The sequence below is a fragment of the Bombus vancouverensis genome, chromosome 3 (assembly GCF_051014615.1).
Source record: "Bombus vancouverensis nearcticus chromosome 3, iyBomVanc1_principal, whole genome shotgun sequence".
Taxonomy (NCBI): Eukaryota; Metazoa; Arthropoda; class Insecta; order Hymenoptera; family Apidae; genus Bombus; species Bombus vancouverensis.
Window position 1 is genome coordinate 14,337,027 of NC_134913.1, and position 27,572 is coordinate 14,364,598.

The window sequence follows — 27,572 nt, forward strand, 5'->3', positions numbered from 1 at the left end:
AGAAGTTCAAGTGTGAGTTTAATTGTGGAGTAGGTCTTTTTATTCTTTCCTATTTCTTTGTCATTTTTTATCCGTGAATTGTTAAGTGTTACGTTCTTCAAATGCATTTTGTTATGCAGTTTTTGATACGTTTTCACGTATGTACTTACTTGTCTATATATGATTCTTTACTGGTATTGAATATCAGTTCTTCATTTGAAATTTTTATTAATTACAACGTTCTGTTCAGTGACGATTGATCATTTGTTTAAGTCGCAAGTCAGCAGAGGGCACCGATAATAATAAGATTTTTGTGCAACTGATTATGGAGAAAATTGTGAAGAATACCAATAAAATCACTATATAAAGGTCAGTCAGTGAGAGAGGTTAAAGTAAGTAAAATAATGAAGTGGACAAATGATCATTCACGACAAACAAAAATATTACCTACATTGCCTATAAACGCAAGTTAGTAAAAAAGATCTCTAAGTAAGAAACAAATTTTGATGAAAAGTTTAGTTAAGCATCGATACACGCAAGATAATAATATATATATGTATAATGAAAAATAAACAAAAGTTATCGCGCAAGCATATTCCACATGTTAATCAACGGTTCTTCGACGGCATCTTATCATGCACGATAACAATAGACCGGGTGGACTAATAATATTTAACAGTATATATACATACGTACACATAAGTAAATTCATCGTACTTTTGCGGGAAAAGTTACTAAAGAAATAGAGTTCGAGTATCGACAAATTGAAAAATATACACGTGTACACGTTATACACGTACGTATTGAGCAATCGGATATATGTATTTTTAAGATGAAGAAAGCAACAGAGATGTTTCTAATTTTGAAAATTCCTAATTCATTATTTAAAACCAAAGTTTAGTCTTCACGATTGACATGTTCATCGCCAACGCGATGTTAATGCACGTTGATTCGGCCTCGAGTCCCGAGATAATTGCATAATATGTATATATGCGCATGTACTTAGATTTGTACGTAATACGCACGCGTTTACTTGATTATCTTTGATAAAGTTGTCACTTCCAAGTGTTTACGTGTTTATGCTTTAATTCATTTTGCTATTAAATTAATATTTTGAGATTTATATCGATTATGTATCCGCATTCTGGCATCCATATAAATGACACGCATGTATATATAACAACATTAAAGCTTGAGACATGTTACATGTTTACCAAATCAGATGTATAGATCACGATCAAGATTAGCAAAATCAAATTACCCATGATGCGGAGAGATCAAGAATACAAGGAATGTTATAAGTGATAAAAAAATATTTCGTTTTACAGAGAAAGAAAAAGACTATGCAGAGAGGTAGAAAGTATGTTTTCACAGCAAAATCTTTTGTCTTGTTCGAACTAATATTTTTTCAAAAATATTTTTCTTTGATTCCGTCTCCTTTGAATCGTGATATAAAAGTACAAACGATATATGAAACCGAGGATGAAAAATTCTTTTAGTTACATACATATATTACAAACTATCCTTGCTAGAGTTACATTTGTCATTTGAAAATATAAATAACCGTAATTACTGAAAACGTTTATATCTTTGCATAAAGATTGTATTACAGTCCGTAGTTAAACAATTATGAATAATTCGTGATGTTTAGTGTAATCGAAATCGTTGCATATAGTATGTATTATAATAAGTTTAAGCGATAAATATAAATAAAAAACAAAATAAGAAAATATGTAGGAAGAATTTTCATATATCGTAATAACTATGTAAGACAAGTCTGCTATAGCTTTTATAGACCTTTCTCAAGCTCATCCTTTAGATGCAAGCTTTGAAAAGACTTCTTTTTAAACGTTTCTAAATGGTTGCTTCAATAATAAAGAGGACCCAAGATAGCTACTGCGACACGCTGATAGTATGTACTCTACATACTTACGTATATACAATCCTGTTTCTTCAATGCTTTTTATACTATGTAACACTACATTATAATTATAATTTGTTTTCTTTGCTTTTTGTTATAATATCCAAGTGGTTACGAATACATGTTCATATATGCATAAATACGCACGCACGCGCATAAATAATAAAATATATTTGTTAGAAATTTGGAAGAGAAGAATAAAACTAGAAGATTTTAAAGAAAAACTAAAGACAGAAATGTGTGCATACGTATTCATTTGGTACATTCATGTGAACGGAATAAGCAGGAAACGGTTAGTTGAGGGTAATAAACAGACCGTTTAAGCATCCATTTTCAACAAAGCTTTGGCAACTTGACGGCGCAATGAAGTTAGTTACGCGATTAGCAGCTTTCACGTATTAGCTTTCATATGTTATCATCTACTATGCAAACAAAAGTCTAAACTTAAAAACCTGAAATTTCACGTATTTATTTGCGAGCTCGCAGTTTATGAATGTTTATTTGTTTTGGGAGCTAGTAATATCTGTCGTTTACTTTTCATATAACCTTAAGGAAATTCGTTTCTATCGAAATCATACAAAGTTATTCTCATTGTTTTTTCTTATTTCTATCTGTTTGGTGTATAGTCGTGTAACACATAATGGTGTTACCGACGAAGCCGTATAATGAAAATTAGATTCGTTTTATTAGCAAGTTCATACATAAGTAAAATATTTCATGCACTGGAAGGAAGCTATTCAATATTTAATACAATTTATATACAACAAGTTAAATATATAAAATATTTATTGAAACAAATATTTCTTCGGTCAGATCAATAATTTTGATCTTTAATTATAAAATCACTTTATTGTGTCGCATCTTTTTGTATTTTTTCACACGCTGAAAGTGCAGTATGTATAAATATAGTACGAAAGATAAAAAAAGAATAAAATAGAAGAAAGTAGAAGAAATATAGACAAGACGGAACAAAACAGAACAGTACGGAACGGAAGGAAACGAAACAAGATAGAATGAAATAGAACGGAATAGGACTGAACAGAACGAAACGAAACGGAATGGAACGGAACGAAGCGGTACGGGTATGAATCGGACCAGATCGGAGCAAGCTGTATTATGGCATGATAGTGAGGTAGTAAAAAGCGTGGCGGGATAGGAAGAATAGTAGGGGTAGAAATGGATTGGAAGAGGAGGGATAGGTAGAAAAGGATGTAAGCAATTTGTCAGTGATGGAAACGGTATAGCAAGAGGAGGTATATGTAATGTTTTCCCCCTCTTAAGATACTGTTGAGGCCCAAGCTTTCCGAGTCCACTCGTGTCGGTCAGTTCGTTAGTAATTACGCGGCAAGAGATAAGTTTGGGTAGGCGCGTAGCATTCGGTGTTGTGTAAAATAAAAAAGCTTTGGGTGTGGCGTTTGTTTTTATAGTATTTAGTGGAAAGTTATTGGCAATTTAACTCATTGAACATTATTATCTATTTATTCGTTGCGATAAAAAAAAAAATGTGGGATTCACAAGTTGGATGATACTTGTGTATATCACGAAAGTGTTTTTCCCGCTAACGGGCTGGATTATACGAGTATTAAGCTCATCGTTGAACTGCTTATACTTAATTGGAAACATTTTTTGGGAGATAGAAAAATGCTTGATATTCGACAGGTTTTTATAAACAAATTTTTACGGTTTCGATTGGATTTGTCTACAATAACAGTTTATATGAATGCGATGAACAACAGGAAGTTTCGCATAAGTTATAAGGAATGACTACTACTCCTTTAGATTTAAAAAAAATTTGTATATTTCGAAATTTCCTAAGATTAACTCCAGATCAAGAAGATTTTCATCTTCTTTATCTTCTTTATCTTTTTTTCCTTTGAAGTGTTTGGCTTTATTTGGATAGTCGTTCATCTTTCTTGTACTTTGTATTTCGCTTGACTGTATTAGAAGAATGACAGTCTCAGAAGAGTAAGTACGATGACACATCAGTCTCCTACCTTTCTCCACTTTTCATTTTTCCTGTGTTTCAATTGTATTTGTTATACCGAGCATTTCTCAAGTATTTTTTCGTATAATTCTTTATTAGTAGTTTATAATAGACTAATTTAATTATTTTCTAGTTTTAAATGTCATGTTGCTTCAATCGTTTATTATACGTATGTAACGTGCGAAAATGCGAGCAATGTGGGAAAACACCTGTTTTTGAATCGTATAACGAGCTGTTGCGAATTTGAATTTGCACAAAGCAAAAAAGAAAAGATATAGTTTTTTACGTAGTTGACGAAACGTAGATTGTTTTACGTGGCATTTTTCTTTCCATTCTTCACATTGTATATGCAAATATTTATTTGTATGCGAGAACGTTGTATCCGACACTGCATACGAGATTATGTATATGTGAACGTGAACATGCCGTGTACTGGCATACTTATGTGTATGCGAACACCGTACATGCGTGAGACAGAGGGGAGAGAGCGCATAATGAAATCACATAGCGCGGTATAGGCGTGTTCTTGGATTAAAAGTTTGACGATAGCTGAGCGATTGAAAGTGGGTAGGTGATATAGAGAAAAAGAGCATCAAAGAAATGACAGAATGATGCAAAGTGCAACGTGCGTGAGGAGGGTACTCGAGCGTGTTCGAGAATTACTCGAGCGCGCTTTTAAGGTTTTAAGATCGAATGCACACTCGGTCGAAGGAGATTGGAATGCGTGGTATGCGACTTGTTCGTTGGACGTGTTTCACTCCGAGTTAAACCGATTGTATTCGAACATTACCGAGAATGTCCGAGTCGAGACGACCCCAACCGATTCAAACCGACTCTTTTCTTGCCGATTGTGACAAAACTTGTTTCGCTTTGTTACTCTATTGCTATTTCTCGGATACATCGCGAGCTTGATCTTGCTTCATTTTTGAGGATTATGTATGTTTTTTTAAAAGTTGTCCCCTACTGTATGTGTTAGGCATTCTCAAAAAGCAACATCGTGCGTAGAAAATATTTCTGTTCGGTAAGCTCTTTTCAAGGAGACAAGAAACCTTCTATATTGCCTCCTATAATTTTACATGTACACATATGTTTAATATATCAGAGATAAACGCTGGTTTAAGAATATGCTTGTTAGTGGCATTTGTCTGTTTTTCAATATTTCGATTGGTAATCTAATTTGATCGAACCGCTTCCGTCGATGACGACCACTTGGAGTGTATCGCGATGCAATGGGAACACATTTGTGTAACGGTGTAATCTTTTTATTTGTAAGCGATAGGTATATCCCGTTTGTTATCTTATATACTCGATCGATTGAAATTCGATCTAATAGCAATTATTCGAAAATCGATCCGAACAGTATGTAGATGGTGATAAGCTTTTACTTGAGAAAATGATTGTCAGAGAAGTTAATTGGCGCGTAACAAACCAATACAATTGAAACGAGTATATTTGTCCGGTATGTTTAAGCTGATAGAGTAAAATATACGCGACTTGATGAAAGGCATATAAAGCGGCATTGATGAAAAATCAACAAAAATTTGGTAAAAGAATATAATCTTTATTCTCGTTCCTTTGGGTGGATTTTAGAATGGCCACGGAACTGGCAAACAAGAAGGCCGAGCGCGAAGCTCTGCGTGGTGTTATTCAGCAATGGAATGCCAACAGGTTGGATCTGTTTGAGCTTTCAGAACCGAACGAGGTGAATTATTCCGCTTACTGCACCTGATTCTTTCTTTTATTCAAGAGATTTAATTTGATCGCCACGTTCGACAATAGCGATATACTCAATGTTTATTTGTACTTTTCAGGATTTGGAATTCCATGGAGTAATGAGATTTTATTTCCAAGATAGCGGTCAAAAGGTCGCAACAAAATGTATTAGAGTAGCGTCGGATGCGACGAGTCAAGCGGTCATCGAAACGCTTATTGAAAAATTCCGTCCAGATATGCGAATGCTTTCGGTTCCTGAATACGCACTTTACGAAATCCACGAAAATGGTGGTAAATATAATAGTAATAGAGGTTGTTAGCAGTTAAAGTATATATTGATATAGCAATTAGTCATGATGTTATCCTCCTTGTCTCTTCTTCTCCTTTTTCTTCTTCTTCTTCTTTTTCATTATTTACAGAAGAACGTAAGCTTGGGCTTGAAGAAAAGCCATTGTTAGTGCAATTAAATTGGCACATCGATGACCGTGAGGGACGCTTTTTGTTAAGAAGAATCGATGACAAAACCAACGCTCAAGGTGTTGGTTTCTCTTCTTCGGATGGGTCTAGTTTTCGCAGAAAGTTGAGTAAACGCGAGAAGAAACAGATGAAGAAACAGGAAAAGCTGAGTCGTTTAAAGAGTTTAGAACAAGATGAAAATACTATACCCGTCGATCAAAATGGAGTAGCTGAAAAACTTTACACGGGTGAGTGGATAACAAACGATATATGTCATTATATTGTCGATATATCAAGCGAGTTATACATATAGTAAGACTATTTCGATGTTATTGATGATATTGATACAACATGGCCATTTCTAACTTGGCTGTGTTTCAATGTATATATCGTATGGTACAACACAATAATGTTCCCATTTTAGAGTTACCTGAAACAAGCTTTACCAGAAGTATTTCAAACCCTGAAGCTGTGATGAGAAGACGACGTCAACAAAAATTGGAGAGAAAATTGCAACAATTTCGTAGTAAAGATGGCGGTCCCGATACTGGCGGAACGCTGAAAATTTACGGCGAGGCGCTATGCAAAGACGTTCCATATAAAACATTGCTTTTAAGCGTCCGAGATTCAGCAGTTCAAGTCGTACGAGAAATGCTTTCTAAGTATGGTTTAGAGAAGGTGGATCCACAGCAGTATTGTCTCGTACAGGTCAGCTAAATATTTCTTTTACTTTCCACATCTTTTCGTCTGTATAAGAAGTTTATAGCGTATATATACAATAGAATGCTACGGAATTATCATTTATAATATCATGTGCTACGTGGAATGTCGAACAATTTATATACATGTATATTTTTCAATATTTCGTTTTTCAATGTTTCGTTTCGTATGTTACAGGTAAATAGTGAAAATAATATTAATGGAGGAACACAGCAGGAGTATATACTAGACGATGACGAATGCCCTCTAGCCATTCTTATGAATCATCCTTCTACACGCGGTAAGTGTAGTTAGAGCTTTTAATAGGAATAATCCTATTTATATATTATTACAATTTTAATCGTGAAAAAAGGATAATTTTCACTTATATCTGAGTCAGAAGGTGTAAGTGGGGAAAAAAAGTAGACGTGGTTCAAGAATTCATAGATATAGATAGGTACGAATAAAACAAAAATTGATAGAACTCAAATTACAAGATATAGAAGCTCAGGATGGACAAATTTTAAGAATTATCAACAATTTTACATAGCGTTGATATAACAGCATAGTCGTATTCAGATTCCTCAGTTCACATTATGTCCTGCCGTGCCGTGTCGTGCTCTGTCGTGTATTCTAGTGTACTACAGTGTATACACTATGTCGATAGATATAATAAGTTGTGGCGTGCGCGTGCTTGCCGAGACCAAAGAACCGCCCACCAACCCTTGTTTCTGGCTGCAATGCTTAAATTCAGTCGCGCAATATTGTGACGTAATTTAATGTTACTTCTGTTAGCAGTCGTGGTATCAACTTTTATACTGCAAACAAATTTTAAAATTTTAAAAATATAAAAAAAGGATTTTCCTTTATCTCTTCGTTTGTTCGAAATGTTTGAAGTTCCATGCAGTAATCTGGATAAAACAATATTCTAAGTTTTCGATACACAATACGTCGTTGAATAGTGAGAAAATATTACAAGTCATCGAGTGACGTGTCGAATGATAAACATTAAAGCGTTAAGTAAAAAACTGGTATTGTTCTTTCTTCTATTAATCAGCCAATTTAAAAATTCGGTATTTTTTCTCTACTCTTCTTTCTCGCGCAATCTTGGGCAAAACAGAAAAAATTTGTTAAATTTAGAATATGCAAAAAAAATCGTTGGTAAAAAATAGGGAGAAAATACAATCTGTGTCTCAATTTTCTTTATAATATAAAGTTGGCCATATATCTTCTTTAATTTTAATTATAAAAGAAAAAAATGTGAAATATAGAGGACCAAAATTGAAGTGATCGATCGAAGAAGGGACCACAGACGCGTGCGCACACGCATACATATATTCAGGGACCAAGTTAAGGAAATCGACGAATTTTATACACGATGATGGATTGGGGAATTAGACGTAAGAATCTTTAAAGTTATTCTGTCGATAACTAGTAATGATTTCTTGCTTGTTAATATTTTTCGATTGATACATTTGTAACGTAAATACGTTCACGAATTGCAATTGTGATATATATTATTCAGGGATAGAAATAGTTTCTGTGTATAATGCCGATAAAGCTTTTTATCAATAAGTTTTCGTATCTGTATATTATTGTATACTTATTAATTAATTATAGTAGGAATAATCTACAGTTTAATACATGTTCAAGAAGGTGGAAAATTGCTTGTCTTTCTATAGGTTGCAATATTCTTCTGATACGAACTCTATAATGGAGAACAGAATCGAAGAGAAATTTGAAAATATAAATTTCAATTGAGTATTGTTAAAAGTATAGGTTATTATATGGCTGTATATTTTCGGTTCGATCGATGGTTTCACATTGGTAATGGGTATAGATCGTTCAAAATAACGAAGTGAGAAGGTGTGGTTGTAACAGTAAACGTAGACTATGTAGGTCAGTTGGACACGCAAAGGGTATAAAATGTGATACAAGACTGTATGTATATCTGTGATACCAGAATGATATCTGTAACATAAAGAGTAAATTACGTACTTATTGTCATATGTATTAAAAATCCGCTAAATGGAACTTTCATGGGCATATACAAAGTTCAAAAGATACATTGGCACTTTAGATGGTTTTTCAGAGATTTCACAGATTTCACTCTAAATTTCCAAATAAAATAATTTATATCTTTAATTCGATGGCCATATAAGACATGCAAAGATTATATTGTAGTAGAAGAAACAGAGTAAAGCGAAATAAAGGGATGACTATTCCTTTCGTTACCGTTCTATTATTCGAATCATGTCATGATATCCCTAAATTAAAATGTCGAAAGACATATTAATGATAAATCACAGAGAGATAAATAGAGAGTGATGTAGGTTATTCTTTATATGAAAATAGTATAGTCTTGGCAACCTACGTAGATTAAGAACAGATGTTTTATAAACAAAATGTGTTTTGCATTATTTACAGGTTCAATTATGTTTCATGTGCGAAGAAGACCTTCAGATTATGTACCTCGGAAACGAAAGAAAAAACCTAGTGGCAAATGGAACGAATTAGATTACAGGTTTGTTGGAATGATAAAATTATAGCGGAAGAGTTCGTTCTAGGAAAAAAGAGTGCATCTAATTCTCGTTGTCTTTGATCAAAAGGAAAAATATTTTAAATTTATACGGGGGATTGGCTATACTGATGACCAATTGTAACTTACAACGGGAAACTTATAATTTGAGAAATATTAATGGAACCAATGATGGACCATGAGAGGCAATCGTTACAACATGTAATACGCATGGTTTGATTCGCAGATACGAAGACGAAAGATTGCCCTTTTCGCTAGAATTGAATCCTGACGGTAGCGAAGTTCCAAACGGAGCTGGTGTGCGGCATCGGTTGCAGCCAAATGTAACGGAGGTGGGCTCGGAAAGGCCGATACCTATCCATCCATCTAGTCCGAGCAAGTCTACATCTGTCCCTGCTGCTGCTGTTGCTACTGTTTGCCATACTCGAAGCCCGACACATGCACCGGAATCAACGCACAATTATGAAACAACCTTTGATCTCGATGGAAATGTAGAAACTGCCAGTCTTACCAGTAGCAGGGATGGTAACAGGTAATATTTAATAGCTTTTTCTGTTTCACCGAAAGAATTCACGTTTACGTTGTTACATTTTTATAATGAACGGATTGTTTGATCTAACAAGGAAATGTAGAGTGATTAAGCCACGACATGCATCTCGAAATATAAAATCCGAAATACGAATATGTTTTCTATATGAAAAACACAGTTGTATAAACAACTAACGTAAACAGATAAACATACGCATAAGGATAAATTATCCAACGGTTGAGAAGACAAATTCAATCATAGCATTTCGGAGAACAACGTTGAATGATATCGAATTTTTCTGTTGTTTCGAACAGAACGTTGCAGAATGATCGACAGCCACGTGGGACGGATCCGATTTTACCAGCTGTATTAGAATTTCTCGAGGAAACGGAAGAAACATTTTTTCATGCGGTAATCACAGATGTTGAACCATCGGCGCCGCAGTTCAAATTGGCTCCAACGTATACGCTTTACTTGGCAGCGAGATATCGCGCAAGCACACATTATAGACCAGAATTGCAACCAACGGAGAGAGCTCATAGATTGACCGTGATGTTAGCAAATGTCGCTAGCATGATTCAACGAGTAATACAGGTAAATTAATGAAGAAATACATAATACTTCGATAACCTAACTCGAGATGATCTATTGAACAATTGAATCAGTACAAGTACAATCAGTACGGTAGATTGTGATGGTGAGGATATAAATATTACTGTTGTTATTTAATACATCATTCTATTCCATATCATTGTCGCAGGAACGGTATATGGATGCGTCCTCGTTGGCACTGTGGTTAGCAAACGGTTCAGAACTACTACATATGTTGAAAAACGATCGGCACGTAGGTGCGTTTTCAACCAGGGCACAAGATATTTTGACGGAAGCAGTTCATACAGCATTCGCGTCATTGGTTAGGTGCATTTCCTTGGAACTAGCACCGGCAATGTCACAGTTCATGGCAGATGCAGACGAACCTGCCAAAGAAGCCGGCGTTCTTCAAATATTTTCGAGCACGATGGCTTTACTTAGGCGATGCAGAGTAAACGCTGCACTTACCATTCAACTATTTAGTCACCTGTTTCACACAATAAACGCGACCGCGTTTAACGCTTTAGTTTCAAATGCCAACTTGTGCGTTAGATGGTTCGGTCGTAGATTAAAGGCGAGATTAAACGCTCTGGAAACTTGGGCTGAAAGGCAAGGCTTGGAACTCGCGAGTCAATGTCATTTGGCAACCATCATGCAAGCGACTCATCTTCTACAAGCTCCAAAATACAATGCGGAGGAACTTGCTACCTTGAGCTCTACGTGCTTCAAGTTGAATTCTCTTCAGGTCAGAGCATTGTTGCAAAAATATCAACCAGCTGCGGATGAACCAAGACTTCCTGCGGAATTGATCGAAAACGTAGTCAGAGTGAGTTGATATGTAAACTTATGTAATAATACATAAAAAGGATAAAGGTGGAAACATGGTAGGATTTCCAGTATATTTATAAGTAATGCGTTATCATATTAAATTCCAGGTAGCCGAAAGCGTGGCTGATACGCTCGCACGTGCTGATGGCAGAGAGATTCGACTCGAAGAAGAGCCTACGCTCGCTTTGGCGCTTCTACTTCCGGAGGATGGATACAGTTGCGAAGTTATTCGTGGTGTACCTCCAGGATTAGCTGAATTTTTAGCGCCATTGCAACGAGATGGTCTATGCCGTATGGCACCACAACCCACCAGTAGTGGATATTGGACTATATACATGATAGATCACCACAATAATGTAATTTGTTTTCTTTTTCCTCTCTTTTTTCCTTGTTCCCGTCTCCTTCCTCCTTCTTTTTCCTCCCTTGTTCTGCTTCCTACCACGGCTAGCAATGATGATACTTGAACAATAATTAAGATCTTAATTACCAATAATATTTAATAGTTTCGCAGTCCAAGCGCAATGAGCAATAGATCTGGAGGTTATTCCTGTCATACAGGGCCAAGTGGTGCTCAGCCTGAGATACATGTAATAAAATTACACAAGTCTACCAATGGAATGGGTTTGAGCATTGTCGCAGCAAAGGTATGTGTTTTTGTATTATATGTATTATATTTACATGTAATTATATATTTTAAATCTTATCAAATACCTTGTTATCGCCAATAGAATATACATTCGGTTGCGATATGTTGCAGGGCGCCGGTCAGGATAGGCTCGGGATATATATAAAGAGCGTAGTTGCTGGTGGTGCTGCTGATGCTGTAAGTAAATCTCCATGTAGTACATAGAGACAAGAAGAAAATTTACATTCGACCACAAATAATTATTAATAATTGTTCTATCATTAGTAAAATCTATCATTTATGTCCATATGTAAATCTCTATTATTAATTTTGACATATATATACTACGTAGTTTAAACGAATACGCGAGTTAACATCTAATCGCATCTTTTTTACACAATATTAAAATATATACATACATATGCAGGACGGCAGATTGACGGCTGGAGACCAATTGCTAAAAGTGGACGGACAAAGTTTAGTAGGAATTACTCAGGAAAAGTAAGTAATGTATAGGTTGTGCTAAAGATTGTGTAATGGTTGTAGAACTATTTTAGGAGAAATTATCCATATTAATTCTTTCTATGGTTGGGCTTATAATAGCATTGACTTTGCTCTTTCGTAGAGCTGCTGAATATTTAGTACGTACCGGACCAATAGTAACATTGGAAGTTGCTAAACAAGGTGCCATATATCATGGTTTGGCCACTTTATTATCACAACCATCACCAGTAATGACCAGAGGTACGTATGTTGTTCGTTCGAAGACCGTTTTGAACTTTCTTTAATAATTACAATGCGATTCGATTGTGTCGTTTCACCGTTCGATAATTCGTTTCGCTTTAATACTGAGAAGGAAATATTACAAGAATTAAAATACCTTGAGAGTAAGGCAACGAGCTTAAAAAAGCGATGTGATAAAGAGAAAGAAACTGAAATAAGTGATCGCTTAAATTTATAGTGCAAAATATACTCCAATTCGTTCTCGCGCGATGCTTTTAATCTGCTAATTGCGGAATGTTAAACAGCTTATAACGCTTTCATGAATCGTTCTCGCTCGTATTATTCGTCGCCGCACGTCATTTTATTCATCGGGTTCTGGCTCTCGCGAAATAGCCAGATATAGATGATTGCTTAATTAACGCTTTACTAACTGATTGTTCTTGAGCAGTGCACAAGATTCGCCCCAAGTCCGAAAACTTGGAAGCTTCATCGGTGCAGGAAACGAACGAGCAGCCATCTACGTCACATTCAATGGGTAATTTGTTGAGCGTTCCAAGGCACGCGATCGGTTCGGAACGTTCGATCGATTCAGTACCAGGTGCGATTCTTTCTTCGATTTGTTCAAAGGACTTGGAATATAAATATTATCATGATTCCGATTTATTAAATTCTTCTCGCCTCGTCTCAGACGGTTCAAATCGGTACTGCAAACCATTATGGAGTATTTCACAATCGAAAGACCTGCGACAAACGTGTTTGCGGGATCGTACACCGTCGTCATTGTTAACACACACGCGGACTTACGCGGAACATGCCGATAACGAGTCGGTAAAACAACAGTCTCAGCGGGGAAAGCGAGAAAATGTAGAAACAGTAGTTGGTGGTGGTAACAGTAGTGGTGATGGTGATAATGACCACGGTACAGATTTGCGTTCGAATTTGGAGCATGGTGATAGATATTTGCAAACACGCGATGGTACTATTTCGACGAATAATACACGCGCTTCAACCGATCAAAGAAACCACAGATCTGAAACGACAAGCTTGCCGTTTGTTTCGAAAGTTGAGCAACCTGTTCCATTTACCCAGCCAATGAATATGAACGCTGTTCAAACACCGTCAATCATTTTAAATTCGACAAATTCGGTTTCCACAACAACGGCGCTAGGTATCAAATGTGATAATTTTTCTCTCGATTCGATACCTTATATCGATCAAACGGATGACACCCCGATGTCATGTTATCCGTTAAACGAATTCAACGAGTATCAATCGGAGAATAATAACATATCTAATAATCGTGTAATTAATGTAACCAATATTTCACGAGATGATTTCACTGCATCAAATTTACCACGATGTAAAAACGACGTTATGGGCAAATATTCCAGATGTTCGCAACAATCAGTGATTGAAAAAAGATCACAGATCATAAATGAGAATGGACAAGAAGAATCGAATAGGCAACAGGAATACGCAGAAGCTAATAAAACGACAATTATTGGATTTCAAGCGTTGGAACAACGAGACAAAAATTACGAGATAAGAGAAAAAAAGGTGGAGAAAGACGTATCAAATAAGGAGAACGGTGATTCCAAAATTTGCATGATTTCGAAAACAACGCCGAATGTTAATAACGCTGTAATTCCAGTATTAAATCTTGACTTGTCTGGTCTAGATAGCGATACGTCAAGTGATATATCGACTTTCAACAAATGTTGGAAATCACCGGAAGAGGTGCGCCTCGGTTGTGGTGGTCGCGTAGCCGCGTTGGCAAAACATTTTTCAAAACTCGGCGATGTTGAACCGATTCATCATCGACCTAATGCGATTAAATTATTAGAGAGCTCAAAAAAATTTGCTTCAGAACCTAATGTTGCTTCAATTCAAATTTATCAAAAGCGATCGGATTATCGTTTTCCCGCTATCGACGATGTCAATGAATGTCAATCCGAACTAGATTTGAGAAATAGCGAAATTAAACGGCGATATCTTGCACCAATTGGATTGAACCAAATGTTCGAAAAATCGACCATAGATCTGTTAAATGAAAATGGTGATGTTAACTATTATTGCTATCACAATAATTCAGCCGATGTGCGGAAAGGTCAATCAACAGATGGTAAACGGAAGTTGTCATTGTCAGAACAAAAACAGGTGATAGAACAACTGAGGGAAGTATCCGATCTCGATGGTGCGAGAGCATCGCTTCTTCCTTTTCGTTCTCCTTCTCTACCTTCTTTTCACGTATTGAATAAAGAAACAGACATGGAAGTTTCAAACAACATTTTCGTCGATACAGAGTCAGGTTCAGCGTCATCGTTGTCTTTGCGTGAAATACAGGCGAATATTCAGAGATTCGTGTCATCATGGCCGACGGATATTGGAGAGAACAGTGTGCGAAGTGCGAACGCAAGCAAACCACTCTTATTCGATGGTAAATTGATCAAACGGTTGGCGAATTCCTATCCAAATATTGAAAAGGCAAAAGAATTATCACGTAATGAGGATAGCGAGCAGCGAAAACAGAGGTGGTGTAAACGAAAAAAATACCGTTCCACTAATGAATTGAAACGAACTACTGATCAACAGGGCGATGTTGATGAAGCATCATCGTTTCTCACTAACGATCAGCAGTATTTCCGATCTCGGAACGAGGATTCCTCGCAAGATAACGATAACGATAACAAAACAATATACGGACTAAAAACTTGCAAACAAAATTTCATCGTCAAAGACAAATTCCAACAGAATCCGATTAAAAGCGATCAACATGCGTCAGTGGAGATTGAAAAAGAAACTTCGATAATTGATAAAGACATAGAGATCGATGTAAAGCTCGACCAACATTGGACAAAATCAGATTTATCCAAGATTTATCCAAGATCGAGTCAAACTCATCTAGATATTGGTTTCTTTTTACGTAAGCAATTGATTTTGCTCTCGCATTTTTTTAATGCGTGCCTTTCAATATTAGGAATAATGGATGTTGTGCAAGTTAATAGTCATTTACCAATGATCGACCTACCTCACGCATGTCAAGATAATTTTCTTTCGAGCAATTTTTCTTATTCTTTTCCCTCTTCTACACAAAAGCACATCTTCTGTTTCTTCCGTTAGCAATCCGTTTCGCTATGAGATAAATGTTTATGTGCATGTTGTAAGTGTAGAGCGAAAGAAAAAAAAGGAGAATGAATGAAAATGTATAAAAGAGAGGAATAGGACTTAGCTTGCTTTTGTTAGAATTTAAATTTTACACGTCCGCTTTTTTTTCTGTCTTTGTACTTTGTATATATATACATTATACATATATAAATAACAACATTCGTATTTTACATGTATTTACTTTACGCTATTTACATGTGTTGTTATTATTGCTATTAACGAAACATGCATGCATACATTATTAAAACACAATCTCGCAGGAAGAAGTATATAATATATTGATGTAATAAATATAACCATTTTTTGAATAAAGCGTGCGATGCACGCGTGAAAAATTGATATTTTCTATATGATTTTTTGAATGATGTAGTCTATTCTGTTGATTTTTCATAATTGGCGGATGAATCACAATATACTGCTTGAGTTATTCATGCTTGTCTAAATGTTCATAATAAATATCATTAAAGTACAACATTACGCAAACATATGTTTCCGCACGTGTGACTATCGCAGGACCTCGTCGCATGAGTGAACGAGACTTACCATCTCGGCTTGGACGCGATGCTACTGCACCGCAACAACAAATACATACCAGCAAGTCCGTGCCAGCATTGCACAGTAAGTAGAAACAATAATTGAAGAAAGGAGAGTGAATGATAGCGAGATGGAGAGACTGTGCTATATGGTTGTCATTATCGTGTTGCTCGTTGGATTCACGCACTCCTTTCGCCTCTAACTTGGTCACACACTTTACTTTCGTGATATTATGACTCACTTCTAATCCGCTTTTCACCTTCTCGTTTTTCACTTCGTCTCGCCTCGCTTCATCTCGTTCCGTTTTGTTTCTTTTTCCTTTCTCTTTCTATTTTTTGTATCTAACATTTTACGCGCTATTTATTACATTATTACCATTATTTTTGCGTCATTGTTTTCTCACGTTGCCGGGTTAAAATTTTATCTCACAAAAATATGTATACTAATTAATGTGTGTCGTACGGTTCTGTAAAACAGATGTAGGAACGGATGGAAAACAACAGCACGAGGTGTTCAATCCTGGTTATAGCAGGGCATCGTCGAGTAACAGCGTTACACCGCCTGTTACGCAGCCACCTCCACCAATGACCACAATCAATGGTTCGACATCGCTACGTTCTCGGTAAGAGAATTCATTTTTCTTTCGAACTTTAGTGAATTTTTTCTTACTTTAGATCCTAACTGTACCATAAGAACTTTCGATTCCTTTTGCTTCCCAAAATAATTTTACCATCTTTTTTAAATCATGTTTTTCCATTCCTCTTTCTTTATATAATATATTTCTTCTTAAAATAGCTCGAGTCATAATTTACATGATCCAACAAAAATGGGAACATTACCACCGAGTGGGCTTGTGAGTAGACAACAATCGTCACCGAATTTGAACCCTGGTCAAACAACGAGTAACAATAGTTCAAGTGCTAATGTTGGGCCAAGTTCGAATATTCTTCAAAGTAACGAAGCCGAAAGATTTTATCAAAACTTGAGCATCTATCGGAATCAAGACACGACGGCGACGACAACGACCGCGACCACGACCACCACCACGACCAAGCAACGACATAGTCCGTCTCAACATTCGGATGACAGGTAAATAGCTTTTATTTTTCTTATTTTTTATCATTTGTTTTAATAAAATTCTTTCATTTTGGTTTTCTTACTTTAGTTTTATTTTCTCGACCTGTGAATTTCAAATAAAATTATCTGATTTGTTCCTTTTCCGTGAATTTATAGGAATCCTCTGCAGCTGCAAAAGAACTCGAGAGGTTCACAAAATTCTTTGAATCGTCCGGGAACATTCGAAATGAATCAGGCCAGAGACCGTCCAATATCTGCATATGTACCTCAACCTCAACAACAATCTTACCTTGTTGGTGGTCTTTCGCAACAACAAGGCTGTGCAGCGCCTCCAAGATCTCAGTCATCTCGGGATATAATACGACAAGAAGCAAAGCTTCAAGAAATGCAAGAGGAAGTCAGAAGACGCGAATTACGAGGTGGCATTCCAGTCCCATTGAATCAGTATCGACCAGCCGCATATAATTTAAAAACAAATATGTCCGTTCAATCCCCGATAAGTTCTGCCGTCCGACCAACAAAATCTATCGGTTCCCAACCAAATTTGGGATCAAGTCCACCAGTAACAGTGTCCTCCGCACCATCAATCTCAACATCTGGTCATGTAACCACGAGACAAACGGGACCTTCGAATTATGGTTACTTGGATGCGCAATATGGCCCCTATATGGTCCAATATGGGAAATCTCCACACGTGCATCAACATCAACACCAACATCAATCTCAACCTCAATCGCAACATCAGCATCCGCATCAACATCAACACCAACATCAGCTTCAGCTTCAGCATCAACATCAGCATCAGCATCAACACCAGCACCAACATCAACATCAAAATATCCAACAACAAAATCTTGGACATATTCAATATGGACATGCTAGTATGACATCTGCCAGAGGAAAAAACGATTTAATTCGCTTACAATCCAACGGAATGTTGCTCGACTATGGAAGAGATCAAGGTACACGAGATATTGGAAAATTATATATGGATCAAAATCAACATGTTGCTGTTGGATCGCAGTATTATTTAAATTCGGATGTACGAAACGAACATTATAATGACGAAAGTGGAATAAATAGAGCGCAAACTGCGCCGGAAGGAAGTACGATGTCTAATGAAATTCCAATACGGCCTACTTTACCGGAAGAAGGATATCCAGAAAGTCCTCCGCCGCCGCCGCCAAGCACTTCGACTCATCCACTTTATAGTAAACAATCGGATTCAAGGTAATATCTTGTTGGTTAATTAATGAAAGATTAGATAATATAGATGAGACTAAAAAACTGAAATAATATTTATCCACCCAGGTACACTGCGAGTATGCAGGATCCTCCTCGCGGGGGGTATTATCCAGCAAATACGACTGGAACTACATTACAACCACGTCAATATCAATATAGTGCTACAAATCCATGGCAACGAGAAGAGAAAGAAAGAGTAAGTTTATTTATTAAATGTATCTTTGTTATCGTTTTATTGTTATTATCATATGAAATTATTTAGGAACAAGCACGTAGAAGAGAAGCTGCAAGACAGTGGCGAGATCAACAAATAGCGGAATTAAGTGCGTTATCTCACAGAACATCACAACAGGAAGAACAACTGCGGGCTCTTCAGCTAGAAAGAGACTTTCAAAAAAGAGCTGAGGAAGTTGCCAATCAACAAGACGATGACGAAGAAAGTAATGATTTAGACACCGAGAACATAAGAGTACAACAAAGCCTGCTTCGTACAACGGTGCCACAAGATCGAAATAATTCATTGGAGCAACATCACCTCAACTTGCCTAGAACAAATGCAACCAATCAATCTATCAAAGGAAATCATACTGGTCAATCTGTTGGTGGTTCCCCGATGCATTCTACCAACGTCGTGCCAATACACACGGGCAATGGCTCATCTCAGCAATCTTCGCAAAATATTGTAAATACTTGTCTGCAACAGCAACAGCAACAGCCACATCAACAGCAACAAGAGAGTTCTGGTTCGCATTTTTCGTCAGATCTTCAACATGAACACACCAATCAAATGCCAAATAACATAGGGCAAATTCAAATGTCATCCTTGCTTCATTTGACCTCTTCTCAAAAACCACTTGGTTTATCTCAATCTAACGAAGAAAAAGAAATGCATCGTAGACACGAGGAAATTAAGCGAAAACAAGTCGAATTCGATGACACTCAATCGAAAAAGAAGGAGGAAGAAATTAACAAACAACAGCAAATCCAACAAATGTATCAACAGCAACATCATTCGCAACAGCTGCAATCCCATTTGAAAACTCAACAAATGTTACATCCCAGTATGTTACGATTGGACAGCCTAATTATTAACGGATCAAGCGCCTCTTGTAAGTATTTATAACACTATCAGTAATGACAAAATAAAAACAAAGTCCTCTTCTACTAATTGTCGCCATTTATGTTTGGATTATGTGTACATATATATTTTGATAGCCACGCATAATACTAGCAACGATGCGCCTCTGCCTCCGGAACGAGGTTCTAGTTATGCGGTTATGTCGCAACAAAGTACCCTGAGATCGAATAATGCAAACATATCTAATATAGTAACATTGGCTCAGCCGCAGTCAACGTCTGTTAAGAGAGTCTCTTTTCATGACTCAAATGCAAATGTAGAATCAATGCAACGAAGTGTTTCGTCTGGAAATTCGAGCGCAAGTCAGGTTCTGGCTATGGATGTCATTACAGAAGATCCAAATGTAAGATTATATATACACATACATATTATTTCTGAAATTGTGTACACTTTCGCACATGTTCAATCACATATTGTATTTTTAAATTATTTACATTTTTTATGCAGATAATATCATCATTTATTCAATATACATGTATTAGGTAGCTTCATCCTGCTTTCATTTCAATTCCAATTGAAAACTTTTATTACAAATTTTGATGGTTTGCCAATTTATAGTCGAGCAACTTAAAGTTACTACTATGTAAACGTATGTTCACTGTTTACTTATTACTTTCAGAATTTCATAAATGATGCAGAAATTTTATTGGCATCTCCAAAAGCACCCGAAGGATCCTGTGGGGCTCCAATTACTGGTAGTACGCCTGGTGTAATAGGTGCTCAAGAAGTGTACAAGTAACGCTATAATTTATTATTTTTTGTGTTCGAATGATTGCTAATAATCAGAAAATGAATCGTGGATTTTTACTTTATTGTTTTGTTTAGGGATCCCAGACAAAGAAGGCTCGCTGAAAAACAAAAGCAGCAACAAAGTTCTCAAGTTGGGCAAGTACCTGAAAAGCTAAGTTTTAAAGAAAAGATGAAAATGTTTGCTATGGAAACCGGTGAGGATGGAACGCCGCGGGACAAGGTAAAAATTTCACGTGCGCAGCGCGAAATAGATAATATTGGAAATCCCACTATCCCTACATTGAATAGCAATAATCACCACCACAATCATCACAATAATAATAACAATAATAACAGCAGCAGTGGCAGCAACAGCAGTACTAGCAACAACCCGAATAACAATAACAGTAACAGCAGTAATATCAATAACAACAGTAGCAACCGACAACAATAGAAATTAAGACTGAAAATTGAAAATTGTTTTATTTTCTTTAGAATTGTACTGTTACTAATATGAATAAATCAGATAGAATAGCATGGTCATGGTCCAAAACCAAACTGTTGTTATATTTAACGTAGAGTGTATATGTATTATATTCATAATGGCACTGACTATTTTACATGAGTATACATGGATCATTCCAGCAACTATTTGCACAGACTTGACCAAGAGTATGCTATAAAAATGGATATAAATACAAGTAGTAGAACAATTATTAATTAGAACTATTAGGGTAGAATAAATGCATTCACACAATTTTATTATCTCTTGGCCTTCATATCTCTAGCATTTAGCTACATAGATAATGTTGAATGCATTTAATGCCTACTCATTCCATTGGACCAATTAGCGTTCTACGCAATAAATAAGGCTTATACCGAGGTCTAGGATATAACCTGGAACCTGAGAATTATTACATCGATTTTACTGAAACAACGTATCATAAAATTATACGTTATATCATGAATGTACATAGATAGAACTAGTTGAATTTTTAGAATTACTTGTTATTTACGATATTGTTTCGTATTTATATTTGATGTGACGCGTATCGGGTACTGAGTATTTCGACTTACGCGTATGCACCTTTTCGTTACACAGCCAAGAGGCACGATAGCTTTAATGCGATCGTCATTAATAAAACATACACGAATTTAATCAAATGTGTGGCAGCTTTAAAATAAGACAATGATTATGCAAACAGGGAAAGGATACACATTGGTATCTGACCAAAAGAAATTTCAAATGAAAAAACATGATTATTTACGCAATTAATCGTTGTTATGGAGCTAATTAGTTTTTTACAATAACCATAATTATTCCGTCTTCGGCTATGTACGTAGATATAATGGTCGGTCGATATCATAAGATTTTACTTTATGTGTGTCCATTGAATGACATACGTATAACTCCTTGTCGAGTGATAAAAAAGAGAACGCTATAATTCTTATATTTCTTTACATTACAACATCGAATTGTTTTTTGTTTTAACAATTGCGTATTCACGTAATACGTATTCATATACGTAAAAATGCGTAAAAATCTATTGAAAAAAAAATTTACTGAAATGAAATTGACAAGGGGTAGAAAAATTAACAAAAATGTAACGCGGTACATAAAAATATAATTTTTGTTGTGTACAGCGAATATAGAACATTACATAATATAGCTACACTATATTTTTTCTAACATATATTTTGATGTTCCGTTGATACGAAAGTAATTTGATAGTGATTTAAAACGAATATCCTACGACTGTATATCTTATTGCGAAGTATTGTCACAGTTTACTATTGTATACATTAACGATTATACATACATTTACAGATCACCTATTTTTTAATTATTGTAAAAGACGTACGATGCGATTGAGAAATAAAAAGAATTATTTGTAATCTACAGTGGTCGAAAAAAGTATTTTAGGTAAAGAAAAATTCCTTGATTTTTATATAGTATCTAAATATACATACAAACAAAGAAAAAGAAACAATTTTTAGGTTATAAAAAATATATTGTCAGAAAATACAACAATATTACTTATAAGAAATTCTAACGGAGATTATTTGGATACGTATGTATATAGCAGGACGGAAATATTTTCAAACAATCATCAGTAAATAGAAAGGAAAGTATTATATAACATGCAAATAAATATAATAGAACTTTTCTCTGGTTTATGTATTTAACTACTTCCCTAAGCTTACGTATTTATCTCTATAGAATATATATATATTATATTAAAATACAAATTTTATAACGTAGGAAAATTTCAATTTTTCATAAAAATACTATAATGATGCATATTTAACTTAATACCATTAGAAAATTAAATTATAAATGATATACATATACATACATGTTTCTAAAGAGAAAATAAAAAAATAAAAGTAAGAATAAATAACTGAATTTAATTTGTTTCGAGTAAAAATACGTTACTTAATATCGGAAAATTCCAAAGGATCGTATTTATAGTATTCTAAATCTTAGTATTCTACCATCTGTAATACAGATCTCATATCGTTTCTTTAACGTAATTAAAAGTTTATTAACTACTTGTCACTTTTCGTAGCAAAGTTTAACGATACAACTGATAAATCAAATTAAAAGTAAAGAAATTTAAACACGGTGAAATCTTCATTGCGTCAATTTTATTTTGCATAAAAAGCTTATTTTTCTGATATTTCGGTGTGTAACCAATCAGCCAATCAAAGTCCTTTCATCCATATCGACATCGACTTGGCGCATTGCATATAGCATGCATATAGAGAATAGAGAACCATACGATAGAGAGCGCATACACGTGTTACAATTTAGCTGACATTGACTGGAAATTTCCCGAGAGAGGCGGCATAGTCGCGTCAGGCGGAAGGAAACATTTCCTCTTTGATCCGTAGGATATCGTCAGGTGTCTTAAACTAAATTTGGACAAATCGTGTTAATCGATTCGATATATTATAATTATAAGTAAGTGATTATTACGCATATGCTTTAGCCGAATTCGTGGTACAAAAGTGAATTCTTCAAAAGAATAACAAAAATCCATTCAGCCTCGAGTACTTTTTTACGTAGAGACATTTATTATTGTGGACACTTTGAAGACTCAGTGCAAAATTGTTTTAGTGAACATACTTGAAAGAAAATATTGGCCGATTTACGTCTGTTCATGTTCATGTATGCTATATGTATGAGAATTGGTTCAGAAACGGAAGAAACAGTTATTAAGTAGAAGAAAGAAGGATAGAGGCAGAAGTTGGAACATCGAATACAGGAACATAATTTCTAATTTTTGCAAATTAACCAGTACCAGTTATTTGTCATTGAAACGGCTCAACATACAGGTAAGTATTATTTCGTTCATATTTCTGTTTTAATTTACTAAGTTGTTTTAATTTGGATTGCATGATGGATACGCACGAACAAGGCTAATGGTGAATAACTAATTTAATTTAGTCCAAAGAAGTATTATTTTTATTGGATATATTGTTTAAGTATGATATAGTATATAGATCAACATATATAAAAACATAAAAATCTCTCTTGTAAATATTTTGTTCGTGCAGTAAAACACTTAATGGAGACATTAAGTTAATGGTATAATCTTAAATGGGAAATGGGATATAAATTATCGATCGTTAACATCGGTGAATGTCGAATCATCGACGTTGCGTATGACTGTATGTATGCACATACTACGTGTGTGTAAAAACCGTTCTACCAGTCATATAAAAATGAAAATTCATTGGAAATGCTTAGAAAACCTATTTATTTAACACTCAAATCAAACTCGAAATTGATAATGTGTTATTATATTCTATGTTTTATACAAATTTCATTTGTGATTAAAACAAGTAATCCATATATAATCCTTCCATGCAATATCTATTTTCCAAGTAATTCTAATCTTTAATTCTTCATTTTTGTTCCTAATGCATTTAATCATATCTTTATTAGAACTACTAGAGAAAATATGGTGAAATTTCTCGTATGGAGTTTTATTGATAGGAATTAAGTAATAATTGATAAGGAATGATCAGTTAACATCACGTAATGTAGTAAGGATTGTAAAGAATTATAAAGGATTATTAGTATTATAATAATGGGAAAGATTAGAAGAAAAGATTAGAAAGATAAAAGTTGCTAAAGAAAATCAACTGATATGATAGTACATCACTACATGCATATAATCCATACAGTGCACTTTTAACGATAACGGGAGTTTCCGTTCCCGGAATGTTATCGTTATCTTCAAAATAAAAATATCCCAACTAATTCAAGATAATTATTTTCGAACTATATATTATAATAGTTGACATGTAGAGAAGACGAAAGTAATAAGCGAGATATGATAAATCTTTTTTTATAAGGGGTAATATTAGTAGTTTATCACAGACAATTATAATCTGTCTATGAAAAAAAAAAGAAAAGAAATGAATGAGTAGAAAAAGAGGGAATAAAAACAGTATCTATCGATGATATTTTGTCGATTTTGTGAGAGATTTTCGAAAATAGGAACTGAAAATAGATTGATATTTTTTTTTTAATTTACAAATTATGACGATATTCTCACACACAGGTAGTGTTGGAAGTATGTAAACTAACTTTCGGTATTATCAATGACTTTCATGTTACTGAAATAGAAATGTATTTTAAGGAAGAGTTTTCGAGATTCTATTGAGTTGGCAAAGCGCCAAATATCTACAATCTACACTAGCCAAAACTATCCTCGTTGGAAATGTATTTTACAGAATTGCCAAGTAAACGAAAAATGTTGCTGATGTATCAAGTATGTACTTACGTACATATTAAAATTTGACGTGTCGCATATGTGTATCAGAGATTCGATTTCGTAGGATAAAGACACTCATAACTTACTCTGCCTGTATTGATTTTAGTATTTCTTGCTTCAAATTTTCTTATCCTTTTCTAATATTACATCGTAGAGTTATCTATACATGTTTTTCGGTGAAGATCAAAACAGACCTACATGTGAGAAAAAGTATAGAAAAAGTGTATCATTTGTTTACGTATCGTAAAGCAGTGTCAAACTAATCCTCCCTAAACAATATCGTATTTAAAATTAAGAAAAAAGCAAGGGTAGTTTTGGTAAGTACATGTTGTTGCACTGTTGTGAGTTTTTCTGTTATAAATCTTCAAAAAACAAACTTTAAATATCTGATACAAAAACTGAAAAATGTACATATAATAAAAAGAAAAGTTATGCAACTTTGAAATGGGTTACCCCGTAAATACAGAGTGTAGCTTCCGTGGAAATAAATGGATACTACGGAATTTATAGTAGATGAAAATTATTGGAAAAAAGTAAACTTTCTGAAAGAGGATAACCAAAGTTTTGTTGAAGTTTAGTTAGGGCACGAGCGTTGGTTACATGCTCAAGCATAAAATGTACCGGAAGAAGAAGGAGAAAGAAAAATATGTAGTGGAAGCATGACGCGATGAAAGGGCAAAAAGAAAAAGAGAAAATAGTGTAGGAGTAAAGATGTACAAAGCTCTGGATAGTCGTGTAGCGGGATGAATCGTGAGGTAGCAAGACGGTATGAGAAAGTAGTCACGATATATAGGTGTAATGATAGTGCAGCCATTGATCGTCGTCGACAACGACAGTGGTAAGTAAGATAACGAAATGACGAGATGATGAAGCTGTGAGACGACTACATGCGGAAAAATTCAAAATAGCAAGATGTAGGGAAGGTAAATGGAAGACGGCAAGAGACAATAAAATAGATAGCTGTTGAAAAGAACCGACGTTAGTAAGACAAGAATTCTTCGATATAGCTGTTGTGAGAGAACAAGTACTTAGCTCTTGTATGTGCATGCGTATATACACTCGTATACGCGCACAGATACATCTTTTCATCTTTTCGAATATTTCGTAGCTTTTTAGTCCAACAGATCTGGTTTATATAGCAATTGTGATTGTTACAAAAATTGAAAACTAATTATAACGTGCGACTGCGCGAGGCCAACGTGTATTAATCAGAGTTAGTAACTGAATGTTATATATACGTATCAAGAGTATTGGCGGAAGGTTAGATGTAAATATGAAATAAATATATTTATTAATACGTTTAAAATAGGTAAAGTTTATTTATCTGATTGGTAGCAATATTGGTTGGTTGCAATCATTAAAACAGAACGAATAATTATTTGCAAATAGAGCATAAAGAATGATATCTATTGTTTGTTGATCGATCGATTCAGTATAATATGCGCAATAACAAGGTCTAGTTTCGCATTACCTTTGATAGGAGAGTATGAGTATAAGAATCTACGCCTTCGAACTCGACCGCAGAGGTGACCTCTGATCAGTGATATCAATAATTTACCAGATCGGATTCGCGATACATCAAATTTCAATTCGAACATTGTATATGGTGCGCGCACGTGAACATGTAGGAAGGTGGGAGAGAGAAGGAACATTTCAACCATAAGTAACATCCTGATCAATATATACAGTACATAGCATATAGAACGTGTATATAGAAGAGGAATCACGAAATCAAGAAGTAGACATATTAATTTCATATTCTGAACTTAAATTACATTTGTAAGGACATTCGTTCTTCTATTTGCATACATACGTATATACGTATATAGAATATATCCGTATAAGTATGTTGTGTAAAAATTAGCATTGATCGAGTCTCGAATAAAGTCGAGTTCACATTTAATCTTAATCTGTTGGATCATCTGCGCAATACCTGTTTGTTCCCACTTTTATTTTCTGTCTATGGCGATCTCTCCCTTCACGGTCACAGTTTATCTATTGCATTAGACGATTAAGTAGATTTTACGCGCGTACATTTTACGTAATGAATCAATGGAGCGCGCGCGCGCCCGCGCGCGAGAGCACGTCCGTGCGCCCAAGTAAGTACATTCGATTTTCGTATTTCGCACACGGTGTATCTATGTATCTCTGCGCGGCTCCCATTTTGGTATAAAACTTCTGATTGTAACAATTCGATTAATTTTTAGCAATTAATAATCACTTTCTTCTCTCTATTCGTTTCTTTTTCTGGTATATAATTTGTTTTTATTTTTTCTTTCAGTTTCTCCAGACACAGTACGATTACACTTT

At 35.1% G+C, this 27,572-nt stretch overlaps 1 protein-coding gene and 1 long non-coding RNA gene across 12 annotated transcripts; one reads left to right on the plus strand and one right to left on the minus strand.

Annotated features, from left to right (window-relative positions):
* Positions 1 to 22,377, plus strand: cno (adherens junction formation factor afadin). 11 transcript variants are annotated; one of them, XM_076617070.1, is made up of 26 exons: positions 1 to 137; positions 253 to 348; positions 5,475 to 5,586; positions 5,696 to 5,888; positions 6,017 to 6,301; positions 6,478 to 6,761; positions 6,951 to 7,053; positions 9,180 to 9,276; positions 9,518 to 9,823; positions 10,135 to 10,414; positions 10,581 to 11,237; positions 11,347 to 11,595; positions 11,743 to 11,883; positions 11,997 to 12,062; positions 12,292 to 12,365; positions 12,490 to 12,608; positions 13,036 to 15,510; positions 16,266 to 16,370; positions 16,764 to 16,908; positions 17,082 to 17,375; positions 17,520 to 18,593; positions 18,675 to 18,804; positions 18,871 to 19,717; positions 19,824 to 20,089; positions 20,366 to 20,481; positions 20,572 to 22,377. In XM_076617070.1, the coding sequence occupies exons 3-26, from the start codon at positions 5,476 to 5,478 to the stop codon at positions 20,927 to 20,929; spliced, it is 8,775 nt and encodes a 2,924-aa protein (XP_076473185.1). In that variant the 5' UTR covers positions 1 to 137; positions 253 to 348; position 5,475; the 3' UTR covers positions 20,930 to 22,377. The 11 variants fall into 11 exon arrangements, with proteins under 11 accessions (XP_076473185.1, XP_076473184.1, XP_033184468.1 ...); XM_076617069.1 differs by having other exon boundaries at positions 11 to 137; positions 230 to 348; XM_076617068.1 differs by lacking the exons at positions 1 to 137; positions 253 to 348 and adding exons at positions 3,206 to 3,559; positions 3,780 to 3,865.
* On the minus strand, positions 22,360 to 27,547 carry LOC117154253 (uncharacterized). Its single transcript, XR_004463742.2, has 2 exons — positions 26,734 to 27,547; positions 22,360 to 23,391 (listed from the first exon to the last, which is right to left on the minus strand). It is a non-coding gene; the product is annotated as an uncharacterized LOC117154253 (long non-coding RNA).
* Positions 27,548 to 27,572: the final 25 nt, after the last annotated feature.

Bases quoted from the DNA above. Each gene is read 5' to 3' on its own strand.
- cno (XM_076617066.1), top strand. From the start codon at position 3,423: ATGATACTTGTGTATATCACGAAAGTGTTTTTCCCGCTAACGGGCTGG. The intron at 3,560-5,474 runs GTTTTTATAAAC...GGTGGATTTTAG, and splicing joins AAATGCTTGATATTCGACAG to AATGGCCACGGAACTGGCAA. The intron at 7,054-9,179 runs GTAAGTGTAGTT...CATTATTTACAG, and splicing joins GAATCATCCTTCTACACGCG to GTTCAATTATGTTTCATGTG.